Raw genomic sequence first — 16,425 nt, forward strand, 5'->3', positions numbered from 1 at the left:
GACCCCCAACCATAAAATTATTTTCGTTGCTACTTCATAACTGTAATTTTGCTACTGTTATGAATCATAATGTAAATGTCTGATATGCAGGATGCATTTTCATTGTTACAAATTGAACATAATAAAAGCATAGTGATTAGTCACAAAAACAATATGTAATTATACATGTGTTTTCCGATGGTCTTAGGCAACCCCTGTGAAAGGGTCGTTTGACCCCCAAAGGGGTCACGACCCACAGGTTGAGAACCGCTGCTTTAGAGACACCTGGGTTCAGGGAGGTCAGGTGAGATAGCGATGGAGCTGGAAATCCTGACCTCACTGTGGCATCATTTTCTCAAATTTAATTTCATCAAGTCAACAAAAGGAAGGAAGGAGGAAAGAACACTCCTAAGTTAAATAACACTTGGTTGTCCTTATTAAAGCCCACATTTGTCTTCGAGGGATACTTATTATCCCCATGAGCACCTACCTACCAATGATCAAACCCAGCCAAGGACTAGGAACATGTGAAACAAGTCACATTTTAACGCCACTGTCACATCTTTCTTGCAAAAATATAACTGTAGTCCAGATCCCAAATTACTCTTGATTTTCACACTCCTGAGGGTGTACAAAAACTTAAGAACTCTGACCATAGAAAGCAAGCAGAGACATTTTTCTGTACTGGGCAACTTTCTTTGCTTCTATGTTTTGTTTCAAAATGGGGACATGTTTCACCCTAGAACTCCTCCAAGGAGCCTACCCAAATCCTGTGGAATCTCACCCAATTTAAACCCTTGGCCTTAAGTAATTAGAAAAGAGTCTCTTCAAAATTGAAGACAGCTAAAGTGCAGTACAAGCATAATTACTACCTTGTTCAAACATGTAATGCAAAAAATCCAGGACAACATATGCATTAAGAGAGGTCAAATGGGGGTCAAGCAGCAGGTCATGGAGAGATGGAATGGGACCCTGTCAGGGACTTCTGGTGAGTGCAAGGGGCGGAGGGCGGGGGGGGGGGGGGGGGGGGGGGCGGGGCTGGTGAGTAGGGAGGGAGCCTGGCGTTCGTCCTATGCAGAGATGCCTGACTTTCATGCATTCATCAAACTTGTTTTGAGAACCTTCCATGTGACAGACCCTGGGGTCGGAAAGTGAGTAATTAAAAAAAAAAAACCAACAACAACAAAAAATAAAAATAATAACAGAATTCTTAACATATTGCGGACGGATCACGAGAATTCTCATGTTTTCTGTTCTAAAGCTTGTGGCCAATCACGAGAATTCTTTAAAAAGATATTAGCTTGTAAGAACATGTAATAAATAACTTCGAAATGCAATGGGTGTTTAATTTTAAAGCGTGCCTTTACCATTTACATAAAACGCTTTTTGTACTCGTTCTATAGAAACGTATCTGGCCACTGGGTAAAGCTAGCAATGAAACAACTGGTCCGCAATGTGTTAGGACGGGGACATCCGTTTGGGAAGACAGAACACGCTAACGAGTATACCATGAGGTGATGGAGACAGACGCCATGAGACAATGCAGGTGAAATGATGGGGGATGCAGGAAAGGCCTGGTCGCTGGCGCCTGGAGAGCGGAGAGCAGCTCACCCCTGGGTGCCTTCCGCCATGTGTCGGAGAGCCCACCTCCCACAGTGCCTTTTCCTCCCTGCACTGGAACTGACCCCACTCACTGGCGAGAGGCAGGGTCCGAGCACCGGCTCCGGAGATGGGCTGCCTGGATTTAGATTCCATCCCACCTGGTACTCTTTGTGGGGCCTGGGCCAATCCCTTCCACCATGCTGCGCCTCCTCTGTAACGTTTCCTCGTCTACGACATGGGGATAGAGCTTGGCCAGGGTGGCTCAGTAGGTTGAGCACTGTCCCATGCACCAAAAGGTTGCTGGTTTGCTACCTGGTCAGGGCACATGCCCAGATTCTGGGTTTGATTCCCAGTAGGGGGCGTACAGGAGGCAGCTGAAGGATGTTTCTCATCCATGTTTCTATCTCTCCCTCTCCCTTCCTCTCTCTAAAATTAATTTTAAAAAATAAAACAAGCATTTAAAGTGTGAGTAAACAGAGCAGCGATCTACAAGACTGCTGTGAGCACGAAAGGATCGAATCTCGGTGCTCACGACATCACGGGGTCAGCACTGCCTCCCACAGAACGCACATCACAGTGGCGGGCACACAGTAGGCATTCAGAACGACTAAATGAAAACGCGCAAGGAAAATGCTGCACTTGGGAAGGGAAGAGGGAGCCAGATTTCATGGGCCCAATGAGCTGAGGGCGAGAGCATTCCTCTCAAGAATCCTTTCATGTAGCTGAGGATGTGGACACCCTATTCCATGCGAAGTCTAGAAACCACTCAGCATGGTAGGAAAATCACTGTAATTGGATAGCTTTTGACGTTACAGTAAATGGAAAGAAGTTCACTCCCTTTCAATGTTCTGGAAGCAAAGCAATTCCTTAATAAAAGGGGGGCTAGCATTTCAGGGCTGGGAGCAAACCCACTCACTGCCTGGGGGTGGGAGCTGTGATTGGCAGCACAGCTGGCCACTGACATTGCACGAGCCTCCCCCAAGGGTCCCTTTAAGTCCCTTTAACTGGAAGCCAGTCACCTGTACAGGAAGGGGGGAGGGAGGGTCACAGGAAGGCACACCTGCTCTAGCCAAGGCGTCCAGCTTAGGCAAAATCCTGTTCCAGTCCTAACGCAGGAAGCGGAGAGATGAGGCTGGAGTAACAGGCTTTCAGGCCTGGCTGATAATCCGTTTTGTCCACAGGGCAGGGGTCCTGGTCTGTCTGCCATGCCAAAGGGCAGCCAACGGCCAATCCACCAGTGGACTGTGCGGTCAGCTGTCTACCAGCCCCAGCCCATATTCAGGGCTCATTGCAAGGCCTACGACTTTCGGTTGAAACTGCCTCCACACCCCCTAACCCCCACCTCCCACCTCGAGTCCACAGCCCTCAGGGAACAGGATGAATCGTTGTTTCTCACATGCCGAGATCACATTTACTACTGTCTAATCATCGAAACTTTTATAAAAGCTATGAGACAGAACTTGTCCTTAACCCTCAAGCGTAATTCATCGGCAACAGCACCCTAAATGCAACTGAAACCGTCCTCGAGGTCCCGGGGCTGTGACTATGGCGCTGTCCCCTGAGGGTGTCAGGCAGGCTAGGACGGGCAGAAGGGCCCTCCTCCCCCACGTGCAAAGCTCCCGCGCCCCTTCATTGAGGATGCAACTGACTGAGCAAGTTAAGTCTCTACACAGAGCAGGCTGTGGGCAGCATTATCGCCCCTGGGGGGTCCCAGGCCAGTGGCTCTCTGACGCCAGACAAACGTCCTGGCCGAGATGAGAAGAGAAATTGCTGGGGTCCAATCCCAGCGGGTCCAGGGGTCCCCAAAGGTGTGGACGGAGTCGGCGAAGAAGGAATGACACGAAGACAGCCTTCAGTTGATCAGCAGCCTAGTCAGGACCTCTAGCCAGGATCTCCAGCCAAAGTTCTGGTCGGAGCTCTGGTCAGGAACTGATGAGGTTCTGATGTTTATTGTCTAGTTACATCCGTATTTATACCAGCCGATTTTAATCCTGTCAATTTCTATTACAAAGGTTAGGGCGTTTCTTATCTCCATTCCAGGGAGTAAAGATTATGTAGCTTAACTACCCGCCTGGCACTTAATTAAGGGGTTGTATCCCCTCCCTAACCTCAGGGAAAGATCCCCACCTGGGGAAACAACCTTTCTCGGAGAGGTGACCTTGGTTAAAACACATGGCGCTAAAGGGAGCAAACATATTAAGAACAGTATGCTATATATGCCAGGTCCATTGAAACATATGCTGTGCAGATGTTTCTTTCCTGCAGCGATTGTGTCAAGCAGCAAGGATGGACCGGCTCCCGGCAAGAAATGAATGCTGGTTGCCGGGGCTCTTGTACACCAGGCACACACCATCAGTGCTTTTCCGAGTCCTCACCGGGACCAGCTAGGCAGGGGTGGGGAACCTTTCTCTGCCGAGAGCATTTGGCTACTTATAGCATCATTCAAGGGCCAGGCAAAATTATCAACTTCAAAATTAGCCTGTTTCATTAACGCACCCCTAATGCCTTGGCAGGGCCAGAACAAATGATTTCGAGGGCCTTATGTGGCCCATGGGATGGACGGTCCCCATCCCTGTTTTAAATCATAGCATGACTAGGCGCCTGGCATGCTACGCACTTATTATTTGTTTATTTCCCGCCTCTTCCCAGGAGCACGCAGTTGTAGGAAGCAGCTGGCTTGTCTGCCTTGCTTAGGGGCTCGATAAATGTTTACTGAATGAATGAGCCAAGCACAGTTACTTCAGATATCAGGTCGCTTTAATCCTCCGCACCCACAAGTGAGGTAAAGTCCTTCTACAGACAAGGATGCTGAAGGCGGTTACTGCACGGAGAGCACGGTGCCTCCGACCAGCCGCCTGGGCGAGGGCAGCGCTCAGCCCTGCCCATCCCTGTGACACTGGGCAGGTCACCAACCAATAGCTGAGGCTCCGTACCTGGACCTGGCAGTAATGATAGCAGTACTGTCTATGGCAGGGGTGGGCAAACTTTTTAACTCGAGGGCCACAATGGGTTCTTAAACTGGACCGGAGGGCCGGAACAAAAGCATGGATGGAGTGTTTGTGTGAACTAATATAAATTCAAAGTAAACATCATTCCATAAAAGGGTACGGTCTTTTTTTTTTTTAGTTTTATTCATTTCAAATGGGCCGGATCGGCCCGAGGGCCGTAGTTTGCCCACAGCTGGTCTATGGAGTTGCTGACAGAAGCTCAAACGTATAAAAAGCTTAGAACGTTCATGGCTCATAGCAGTGCTAAACAAGAATCAGATAAATAGCGTCTCAGCTGAGGAACCCCTTACAAAAATGACCAAGTTCCTCATTCCGATTTCGTGCTCATGTGACAAGCTCCTGGTTATAACCCGGCTTCCCGGTTCACTGTCTACAAAGGAAGTAACCACACAGGTGGCTCCCCCCGCCTGTGTGACCAGCTATGCGTTGCTCATCACACACGAATCCACCTGTGTTCCTGTTTGACATGCTGACAAAATCCGGGATCTAAACCAACAGGACTGAGGCCCAAACCCAGACAGCGTCACAAAGGCACACCTTGTGTGGTTGCTTAGCAACCTCCTAGCCACCGTCTCCAAACACTACAACTGTTATCCAACTCTCCATCACACGAGCTGTTTAGCTGGGAGAAGGAAGTGCCATCACCGAAGACACCTCTTCTCTGATCAGCAGAAGATGGTGAGAGGTTACAGGGGAAACGTATCCAGGCAAACACGACTGTCTCACGAGCAAACGCCCCCACACCGTCCTCTGCACACACTGCTTCCGAGGTGTGTGGTGACCGTTTTAGTGACAGCCTGCTGGTCCAGGTTTCACTCGAACCCAGGAGATGGCCTGTGTCACCTCACAAAGGGCCTCCCCCCGTTGCGAAGGGCAGAGCCACGTGCCCTGGCCGCTTGCATGTTACCTTGCCCTGATGGTCGTGTTTCATTTCCCAGCCCCTGGGCAGCTCCAGCTGTTTGTTGGCAAACATGTTGAGAAATCCCACAAGGTCCCGGTTGTGCTGGTAGCGTTCAAAGTGGTGGGTGTCCCGCCGGACTTTGGTGATCATGTGCTTCAAACACGTGTTGTTTGTAAACATGCGGTAGGCACTCTGGAGAAAGGATGGAGAACCAAGGTTAACCCCTGGGGCAGGCAGGAGCCACATATACACATGGGTGTGTCTGCTCCTCTGGTGGGCAGAGAGCCTCCCCCGTAGCTCTAGACCCGCACACGGGAAGGGCAGACACAGAACAACATGTTTTGATCAAAATCATATGGAAAGGCTACAGAAAGCAAGGCCGTCTTTCCCGATGAGGTCTCGGTATCTAGTGAGTAGGAAGGCCATAGAGTCTCATTCTGTAGGGAATGTCAGGTCCGACGTTTTCACCTAACGTCAGTTTTAGACATAAAAAAAAAAATACATAGTCAAAATCACACCAGGCTGAAGACAAATATACCACCTTCCAGTGAGCCCCCAAGAAGCCAGCTTCCCCTCCAGCATCGGGACAGATCACTTGCGTGAGTGCCCACGAAGCAGCTGGCACACACTTAGAAGTCAGGTGGGGGAAAGTGCTCGGCCATGTGCTTGAATATGAGAAGCACATGCAATGGGGCTGAGCTGCTCTCACAGTTGAGCTGTGTTCATCTGAGACCACAGGAGAGTGAGGCATAGGCTCTGGGAATGGAATGGAAGACAGCACTATCTGGACTTTATACCTCTTACATATATATATTCTTTCCATTTTTCCTGTATATGTGTATACACACACACACACACACACACACGGCCCAATTTATATTATTGAAAATGCACATGTAATAAAATTCAACTACACAACCACACAAAAAAATGTTTTGTCAAAAACGCCACAGTCTTCATCTCTATGCTACCTAAGGAATATCCTGAAAACGGACCATAAGCCATGGGTGGTCCACATAGAAGTCGGCCAACAAACATTCACGGCACAATACCATGTGCCAAGGAGGGAACAGGAATAACTATGAAGCTGACCTGGCCAGGAATGCTCTGTCCTGGAATTAAACTCTATTCTCAGGTAGGTTCAAAGGGCTTTCAATCCCTCTTCCCTGGATCTGGAGACCTACAGTTTTTACTTCCTGGGTTGTGTTAATTTCCGTCTAAGACAGACTAAGGCAAACCCCACAGAAACCAGAATCCCTGGACATCATTTCATTCTGCCTCTGCCATGCCCAGTACTGTGGTAGTGACTGAGGATAATAGATAAGTGAGTATGAGGACCGTCCACATTGCTCCTAAGTGTCCAGGGTCCCTCGAGACGTGTCATGTCCAGGTCAACGCATTCATTGCCAATGTGAGTCCCTCTTGAGCTTTCTTTCCTTTGGCACAGAGACTGGCAATGTTTGGAAAGGGACCCAGCCTGGGCCCCTGGGGTCTCTGAGTGGCTACAGAGATCATAGAACCCTGACAATCCAACTTGCAATGCGAAACACAGCTTTGTTAGTTTGTCAATGAGATGTGCTATTTGCCATCCCTGACATGTAACCTACACTATCCTATATAATAAAAGCCTAATATGCAAATCAACCAAATGGCAGAATGACCGGTTGCTATGACGTGCACTGACCACCAGGGGGTAGACGCTCAATGCAGGAACTGCCCCCAGCCCACAGGCCCCAGGCCAGCCAAGGTGGGTGCCAGTGGAGGCCCCCCGATTGCCCCGCCAGTCACTCCACAGATCGGCCCTGATCGCCGGCCAGGCCTAAGGACCCTACCCATGCACAGATTTCCTGCACCGGCTTCTAGTATAAAACTATTATGTAGTTATTCTGATTGATTCACTCATTTTATACTTTTTATTTTGCATTAAAATATTTTCTCGCTTTTGAGACAAAAGGAAGGAAAGAGGGAAGGAAGAACACATTGAACCATTCTCAAATACTAGCGTAGTCTAGTTCCCTAATACGCCTGAGTATACAGTATTTGGAGGTCACATTTCAACCTGCCTAACCGAAGGCAGGCTCTGATGGCTGTGAGAAACCGAGGTGCCCAGCACAGAGTCTGCCAAGCCGGCATGCCTGCACAGGGCTGTGGGCAATTAGAGGGCATGAGAGAAAAGAAGGCGATAGCATGAAAGCAGAGACGGAGGCTAATAAAAGCAGTCGAAGGCTGTGAGAGGCGAACGTTAGCTAATTAATAGCTTAGCCCATGGCTGACCCTGCCTTGGCGCTGAACGAACACTCAGCAAGGCATCTGTTTGCTGCACTTGGCTCTGAACGGCGATCTATTTCCACAGAAGGCCCTGCAAGCTCAGAGGCCCGAGACCACACCGACCTGCCTGGTGGCAACGGCAATGAGCTCCCAGGTCACAGTCCCCAGTACGTCTCTTCGGGGACAAATGATGGTGGGATAACTCCGTCCAATAAATCATTACATTAGCCATTGTTGTAAATCGGCACATCTCTTGATCCCCTCATTTCTCTCTCTCCACATTAAAGCAACTCAATAGGCCACATCCTGACCTTTATCTGGAGCATCAGGACTGCTCCTCACTCGCTACAGGGAAGAAGCAGAACTTCATTAGGACAAGCAGTGGCCGTAATGAGGTGAGGAGCCCGCCCCAGCCTCCCTCCGGCTGGAAGCGAGTCCCTGGGGTTGGACAGCTCTCCACACCTGAGTCTCGGGCTGCTCTTCTAATTAATTGCGGCCTTTCATCTTCCTCCTCTCCACTCAATGAGACATGTAATAGAGTGCCAAGCTCAACTGATCTTTGCAAAAAGCATCGACCAAAGCAAATTAAGTGTAAGGAAGATTTCTCTCTTTAGGAACTGGCAAGCAACCTCGAGCACCAGTGGTTTTCCCAGGCTGTGCAACATGCAGTGACTATTAGGGCCCATGCAGAACACTTGGCCAAACAGAAATACCCCTCCAAACTCTACATTTTAATGAAGAAACTACATATAGGTTTATTCATATACTAGAGGCCCAGTGCACAAAATTCATGCACAGTGAGGCAGGGAGGGGGTCCCTCAGCCCGACTGGCACGCTCTCCAATCTGGGAGCCCTCAGGGGATGTCCTACTGACAGCTTAGGCCCTCTCCCCATGGTTCTCTGCTGTCTGCGGGGCCCGCTTGGCTGCTCCCGGGTCACTGCAGCGACGACCAAGCAGGCCCTGCTTTTGCAACCACCCCCCAGGACTGGAGGACTCCAGCGGACTGGGAACTGCCATATTTATGTTGGAGTGACAGTTAATTTGCATATTACTCTTTTATTAGATAGGATAAGTCTATTTTTGAATATATTTTACATGTTATTCAATATATATACTATTTGTGTAAATGTTCATATATTTATGTACATATGTATATATATGAATCAAAAACATATTAATACACTCAGTTAATATTGTCCTGTAGTGAAGATTCTAGTCATAGTCCTGTCACTCATGACAGAGACAAAGGAAGTCATTTAACCTCTGCCTCAATTGGCCCAGCTATAGGATGAGATGATAACTGTCCTGCTCTCTTCATAAGTCTGTAGGATTCAAATCCAGTGGGACAAGGATCTAAAAGATCTATAAAGAGGTAAAAATAACTCTAAAAATACAAAGCATACGTAAGTAAATGAATATATATGGGATTATACCTACCATATCTATAACAGATGAATGATAGTAGTGAAGTTGCTTTCTACTCTGAGAACTTGGATAATCTTGAGCCAGAATCCCACTTCCTATGAACTGAAGAAGGGTCTCATCCCTTTTCATGAATTGTGTGCTAAGCCCTGACCTAAAGACCTCGAGGACACAGAGATGAGCACGGCCTGATGACTCAAAAGGATGGAGAAGGAGAATCTCGGGGCAGGAGGGAGGAAGAGGCTCGCCGAGGCAGAAAGCAGAGCTTGGGAAGCAAAGGCCACAGGGGGGTGAAAGCACTGAATCCCACTGACAGGACGAGCAGAGCTAAGGACAGGGGTCCAGAGAGCCAGGAACACTGAGCAGGTGGGACCGGAGCGAAAGCGCGGACAGCGACAAGGAAAAGAGGCCTCTGTTCTCTCTCGTCTCGTGGTCCCCGCTGGTGAGGACCCCTCTCTGTGTGGGGGTTGTTCTCTGCTGTGCTGTGTCCTGGTCTCATAGAAAAAGGTGCTTCACTGTGAAGGGATGTGATTTCCCCCCTGAAACGCAGGAGGTTAGGGCAGCGCAAAGGGCCTTGCTTCACAGCACAGTCTCGGGGGAACGCACAGGCTGAGCTCCCCGGAAGCTGCTGCGTGTAAGGCGAGTCGGCAGTTGGTTGTTAACAGCAGACAGAGCCCCTCTGAATCTCTAAATGGCACAAGTTTTGTTTTCCTTTGATGTGATTTAAAACATACTTTTTGGTTAGTCCTTCTCTGTCCCAAAACGCCTTTTCCCCGCCTCCCTCGTGGTGATGTCTTCCCGGCAAGAAATGAACGCCTGATGGCTGAGTGACTGGTCAGCTCAGTGGTCACCTGGATGTTTCAGTGCAATTGTGTTAGAGTCACACTCCTTAGAGCAGAATGTGTGTTGTTTGCCTCAGTGTTTGAGGTGTTAGAAGTGAAAAATATTAAGAGCAACAGAGGGGAATTCCACTGTGATTGGGCAGGGGAATAAGACAAGGACATGTAAACATCCAGTTTGTGTCAATAAACCGATTCCTTTTATGGCAGGTTTTGTTGTTGCTGTTTATGGTGACTGTATGCCCTGCATCACCTAGCCTGGTCTGTTCTGTTTAATAACACAGGTAAGCACGTTACTGCTAAACAAAATCTACCTTTCATATTTCAAAAGTCCTTCATCGGGAATAGGTTTTCCACATTCACACTTGAAAAATACCATCATTGCATCTACAGCAAATATCTCTCACCTGTGGGAGCAGATGTGAGCATCTGTACACCTTAAAGAAGTTCATTATAAACAAAACCAAGTAACATTGCTAGGACATGGAAACAGCGCTGCCTTACACAGTCTGTCTTTATTTTTACCTTACACGTTTTGTCTAAGGAGTAAAATGGAGGGAAAATTTAACTTCTTGACCAAAGGTATTAACTTAACTCAACTCATCTATTTCATCTACTTGCAAAAATGTGTTTATATATTTTGGAACAATGTTTTTCTTCATTAACTCTTTGAGTGCCAACCAAAATCCTAGGAACGACGCTAAAATCGCCAAGGCATTTTTGCCGATTTTACAGCAGTTTAGGGAAAAAATTATTAATCTCAAGTAAATGAAGTTGCATATCCAAAAACTTAAGGAAACCTTTACTACATTGACATATTTAGCAATATCATCATCACTAACAAAAGCAGACTTAGAATTGGACGCCATTTCAAAGCTTTGATAGTGCTCCCGGCACTTTTGGCAAAAGACAGGAGGAGCACGATCACGCTCTAGGGGTTAAGCACTAAAAAGTTTATGTGGTGGAATTAATGTATTTCTAGAGCTTATTAAAAGCCAGAGTAATAATTATTTGGCATGTATTTGGCAACATTATTCAGTTGCATATAATTGATATATGTATGTGTGAGAATTATTAGACACACACAGGCATACCATCTATAAAAGACATGACACTAATAATTAAATCTTGAGTTATCAGGAGAAATGGTTTATTGGGACAATTTGGAAGAAATCTGATCACAACCAACAGAGGGCACTAGAATATATCTTAAAGCAACCATAATGCAAAACAGAAAAAAAAAAACACCAATATTTTGTTTTCCAGTTTTTCTTTAGAGTTATCACAACCATATATCTACTTAATTATGTTCTTCTCAATAAAGATGATGAAGTAAAATACTGCTATATGAAATCTATGTTTTTATGACTACCTTAACACATAAACTGATAACTTCAAATCATAAAAAAGAGAACTAGGAAAGCTTTTAAATTAATACACTCCACTCCTTTAGTATGCTGAACATTTTCAATAATATAAACAGGGAATTTATTGGAGCAGTTGTAGATCATAAACAACTCAGGCAAAAAAAAAAGGCTAGATAATAAATCTTAAAATAAGAAAATCAAATAAAAGTTTGTTTTGTACCATTTCCCATTAACCTAAGAAAAAGAAGAAATGCCAGCAAGTAATGCCTTTTACCAAAAATTGGCTGACTTATCCCCATAAATTCATATCTTGAGACCATGAGCAAGAATCATCCAGCTACTATAATTCCTACGATGCATAAATCCAGGAAATACCCAGCAGGGTTTCAATCTTGCAGATGTGCTGAGATGCACAGCATCGATCATTTTGCAGCCAGGAACGAATGCAGTTCAGGCAGGAAAAGCAAACACAATTCAAATGCTTTAGGAAGAATTGTTTAAAATCAAGATGGGCTTCCCGGCAAAAGATGTTTTAAAACCATGCCCACAAAAAGAGTACGGAAAACCAAAGCTAACATGCAAACCAAATAAACAAGAAACCTGTAGTCTGCTGGGACTGCTCACCCGTTAAAGTAAGTTAGTTGTCAGCAGTCCTGTGAATTATGGTGTGCCGAGGGCAGTGACGTCGTTAAATGCAACATCTCTTTATACGTGGAAATCCTAAATTATGGGTCAGAGACCACTTACATCAGCATCACTTAAGGCAGTGGTTCTCAACCTCCTGGCCCTTTAAATACAGTTCCTCATGTTGTAACCCAACTATAAAATTATTTTCATTGCTACTTCATAACTATAATGTTGCTGCTGTTATGAATTGTCATGTAAATATCTGATATGCAGGATGGTCTTAGGCAACCCCTGTGAAAGGGTCGTTTGACCCCCAAAGGGGTCGCGACCCACAGGTTGAGAACTGCTGACTTAAGGCGTCTTAATAAAAGGGGGGCTCTTGGGACTTACACTACACCTATTAAACCAGAATCTCTAATGTTTGGAGACCAAGAACATGCATGTATTTATAAAAGTCTACTGAGTTTAAAAACTGCAGCCTGGTGGTCCTTAACAGCATAAACCCTGGAGTCACTATCTCTGAAACGTTACCCTCCACGATACCACTGAGCTGTATGACCTCGGGGCTAGTATTTAGCCTCTCTGTGCCTCGGTTTCCTCATCTGGAAACAAGGACTTTTCATCTAACTCAAAACTTGGGAGGAATGGGTCAAATCATATAGAGTGCTTAGCACGGTGCTTGGAACACACCTGGTGCTCGGTAAACATCAGCTATCGTCATTCCTACTTTGCCACACACACACACACACACACACACACACACACGCACACACGGGGAAGATGTCCTACGGCCCGCTGCGTTTTCCAGCACATCCTTCCCGATGCGATACTCACGGGGTTCGAGTGTAGCACGGTGAAGAACTCGGGGCTGATGAGGAACTTCACGGGGGGAGACTGTAACAGCAACGTGAGCCTGGATCTGGAGGTAGAGTGCGGCAGGACGTTCTCCCGGCGGAAGTCTGTGTGGGGCAGACCAGACGGGCGTTCAGGGAGAGCGGTCCACGCGGCAGAAACATACCTATGCGCGTCCACCTGGGGACACCTTCATCACTCACATCACTCGCTCTATGGCTTTATCCCCCAACACTTCCATCTCTGATGTACATTCACACAGAAAACCTGATGGCTCTTCATTAGACTAAAGTGAAATTGAGGGTATTTCTGATCAGTTCACATCTGAGTGCATCCGATGGTGTTTTACGTGACCAGACTCGATCTTTGCCCACCAGCCCACAGATCCAGAGTTTAATTTATTTTCTATGTGGGTTTGTGATTCTTTTCTCAGTACTGACACAAAGTCCAGGATTAAGGAGGAAGAGGTCCCTGGCGAATTCTGCTTTTGGAGCTGGATTACCAGATCGTATTGAAGATCCAAAGTTCTCTACAAGAAAAGCCTCACTTTTTGGCAATCCTTACTTCATCTGTGTTCTGCTTCTGTGCTAGGACAGCACCTCCCTACCCCACCCGCCGCTCATACCTGCGCTGGCTTGGTGGAAGTCGGCCTCCTCCCCGGCCCCATCGATGGCGGTGGTGTTTTCCTCGGGCCTCTCGTTCGTCATGGTTCTGCGGATGCTCTGATACCTAAAAGCAGGAGCTTCGTCATATCCCAGCAGCCCTGAGATCTGGGCCTCAACCCCTTCCCCGAGGCCCAAGTTTCCGCTGTCACCCCTGCCTCGGCCACTTCCTCCCAAACCTCCATCCCCTGACCGGCTAGGCCATCTCTCACTTAAGTAAATCATGTCACATTGGATGTCTTCTGTCCATTGCTTGTGGACATTTTCCTAACAAATTTTTTAAAAATTGTGGCCATCACAGCCATCTTCCCACTTCGAATTCCTTCTGGGGTCCCTCAATAAAGAACATAGGTGAGCCCTGATGTAGCTCGGTAGGTGAGCAGCGACCTATGAACCAGGAGGTCACGGTTTGATTCAGGACAGGGCACATGTCTGGGTAGTGGGCTCAATCCCCAGCGTGGGGAGTGCAGGAGGCAGCCGATGAAGGATTCTCTCTCAACAGTGATGTTTCCCTCTCTCTCTCCCTCTCTAAAATCAATAAGAGCAGTTTTTAATAAAGAACACAGGTGCACACTGATATAAGTGGTTACTGGATTTTATCCAAAGAACTTTTAGCCCAGAAATTGATCTACGATGGGAATTATCTCTCTCATTATGCAATTTTCTACAGTATGTAACGTTATGGTATAAAAGTGTGTACATCAAATATAAAATGCTGTATATACTTAATTTCAATTATTGATATGTAGTTAAATCACTTAAAAGACATCAGTAAAGTGTCCTATAAGAGAAAAAACAATTGTGGTCCTTAACCAAAGAAAACTAAATCCCTCTGTTGTTCAAGAAGAAATAACTTTTTGCTCTGTAGCAATCAGTACCTGAAAAGGGACAGATTAAAAAGCTCCCACTGATAATAAGGATGCATCACGCATGAGTGGGGGTTCTAGATATTTAAAAATGTATTTGGCTTACTAAAAAGCAATGCCTTGGGTTGACGAACAGGGTCAGCATCATACATTTCCTTTCCAGTTTCCAAACCAGCGGTGTGCGCGCATGCGTGTGTTTGTGTGTGCGTGTGTGTGTGCATGCATGTGTGTGTGTGCGCATGTGGTGTAGGTGGTGGTGGTGTGTGTGGGGGTATTATTATTATTTTTAACCAAGAGACGTTCAATGAAACCTATGAATCAAAAGACGTAGCACCTACACCTTAATGACAGGACACGCGGAGATGACAGCGAGAAGCCCATGTTTCCTGCCTCGCACCAGGTAACCATGAGCCCAGCCCCAGCGCAGACCCGGGGCAGCGCGCTGCCCTCACCTGCGGTTCAGCTGCTCCATCTGCTGGATGGAGTTGGACCTCTGCAGCACCTGCGGGGCGGGGGGCGCCGTGGGCCGCTGCCACGTCGTGGTCCTGTTCACGTGGTCCACGTAGAAGATCCTGCCGTGGCTGTCGATGCGCGCCTCCCAGTCTAGGCAGCAGCAACGCACCCAGAGGGGTTAGGAGGAGCCGAGCCGCCCGAGTGGCCCATTCACTCAGCACCAGCTTCCCCTCCGACACACTATCATCTGGGGCTACTGACATAGCCCTCCCCACATAATCCGCCACCTCCCCTCCGTCCGCACCTGAGTCTGCTGTGCCCCGTTAGTGACCAGATCCTCTGTGCACAATGCCAGCCCTTTAAAGACTCTCTGAATGTACAGATCTGCCCACGACACTCATCCTTCAGAGATGAGTACCAGTATTTTAAAAATACAAGCCATTGGTATCCTAATGCTCTAAGTTTTTTCCATCAAAATTGGTATTGCTGTTTGTTTTCCCCAAAGCAAGATTTTTTTTCCTGTTTTCCCCCCAACTTACATAAAAATCTCATAGCTGGCCCTAGCCAGTTTTGCTCAGTGGATAGAGCGTCGGCCTGTGGTCTGAAGGGTACCAGGTTTGATTCTGGTCAAGGGCACGTGTCCCGGTTGCGGGCTCCTCCCCAGTAGGGGGCGGGCAGGAGGCAGCCGATCAATGATTCTCCCTCATCATTGATGTTTCTATCTCTCTCTCCCTCTCTCTATGAAACCAATTTTTAAAAAATTAAAAAAAGTCTCACTGCTGGAAACTTCCACATGCATATTTACACACAATTTTAGTAAGTAGTCTTCAGAAGGAAAGAATGCAACCCAGTCGGCACACAGCATCGCTGGCTCCGCACTTCCATTCGCACGTTTCCAAAGATGAACACATCGTCAGAGCGAGGGTAACTACTTGCCTCCCACCCCCAATCAGTGCGATGTTTTAAAAGACTGTTTCACTGTATGCGTGAGCGGTCTCATTGATTAAGTGTGCGTCTTTGTAAACAAACCTATAAGTGCATGTTCTGTGCACACAGCTGGCAGACGGGTCCTCGGAGCCACACGCCCCAGCTCCGTAACCCTGTCCAAGGCTATTCCCCCAGTAAAATACCCAGAGTGTGAGCTCATGTTTTTGAAAGGCAAAACTTTAGTCTCGGTGGCAGTCGGGAAGAGTAATTTACAGGGGAAAACAGCCGAGGTCTGCTCCTTAACCAGGCAAGTCCTCGCACATTTCTACTTCTATCCTTATTATTTTTCCACATTAAGAAGCCCCTTTCTCCTAAGCAGCTTGATTATTTCAAAACGCTCCTGTGATTGCGCAGCTTATCCACAGACCACAGGCCTCGCCCTGGGGACCGGGCGGAAGCACGTCTGCCCCGACCACCATGGCACTGCTCTGGAGGCAAACGGGGCAAGTATTCCCCAAGTCCGAGGGCTGGCAAGGCTGCATGCGCCACCCCGGCCGGCACCAGACAATCAGGAAGGGCTCCCTGGGGGAGGAGGGGGAGGGAGCGAAAGGTCTTTTTTTCGTTGATCTCAACACATGGTGATGTCTGACA

At 47.4% G+C, this 16,425-nt stretch overlaps 1 protein-coding gene across 7 annotated transcripts in view; it reads right to left on the reverse strand.

Annotated features, from left to right (window-relative positions):
* The window catches only part of HECW2 (HECT, C2 and WW domain containing E3 ubiquitin protein ligase 2), a 257,430-nt gene that overhangs the window by 86,330 nt on the left and 154,675 nt on the right, over window positions 1-16,425 (reverse strand). For all 7 annotated transcript variants that reach the window (XR_011472368.1, XR_011472369.1, XM_070421739.1 and 4 more), the window contains 4 exons: window positions 14,847-14,997; window positions 13,492-13,595; window positions 12,849-12,973; window positions 5,497-5,682 (listed from right to left, as the gene is read on the reverse strand). Coding sequence is in view for 5 of the 7 variants with exons in the window: in XM_070421739.1 (XP_070277840.1) it covers window positions 5,497-5,682; window positions 12,849-12,973; window positions 13,492-13,595; window positions 14,847-14,997 (566 nt within the window). In the remaining 2 variants the exon portion in view is untranslated. The remainder of the gene's footprint in view (window positions 1-5,496; window positions 5,683-12,848; window positions 12,974-13,491; window positions 13,596-14,846; window positions 14,998-16,425) is intronic.

The sequence above is a fragment of the Myotis yumanensis genome, unplaced genomic scaffold (assembly GCF_028538775.1).
Source record: "Myotis yumanensis isolate MYYU_CA2020_CCGP unplaced genomic scaffold, mMyoYum1.0.hap1 SCAF_8, whole genome shotgun sequence".
NCBI classification, from domain to species: Eukaryota; Metazoa; Chordata; class Mammalia; order Chiroptera; family Vespertilionidae; genus Myotis; species Myotis yumanensis.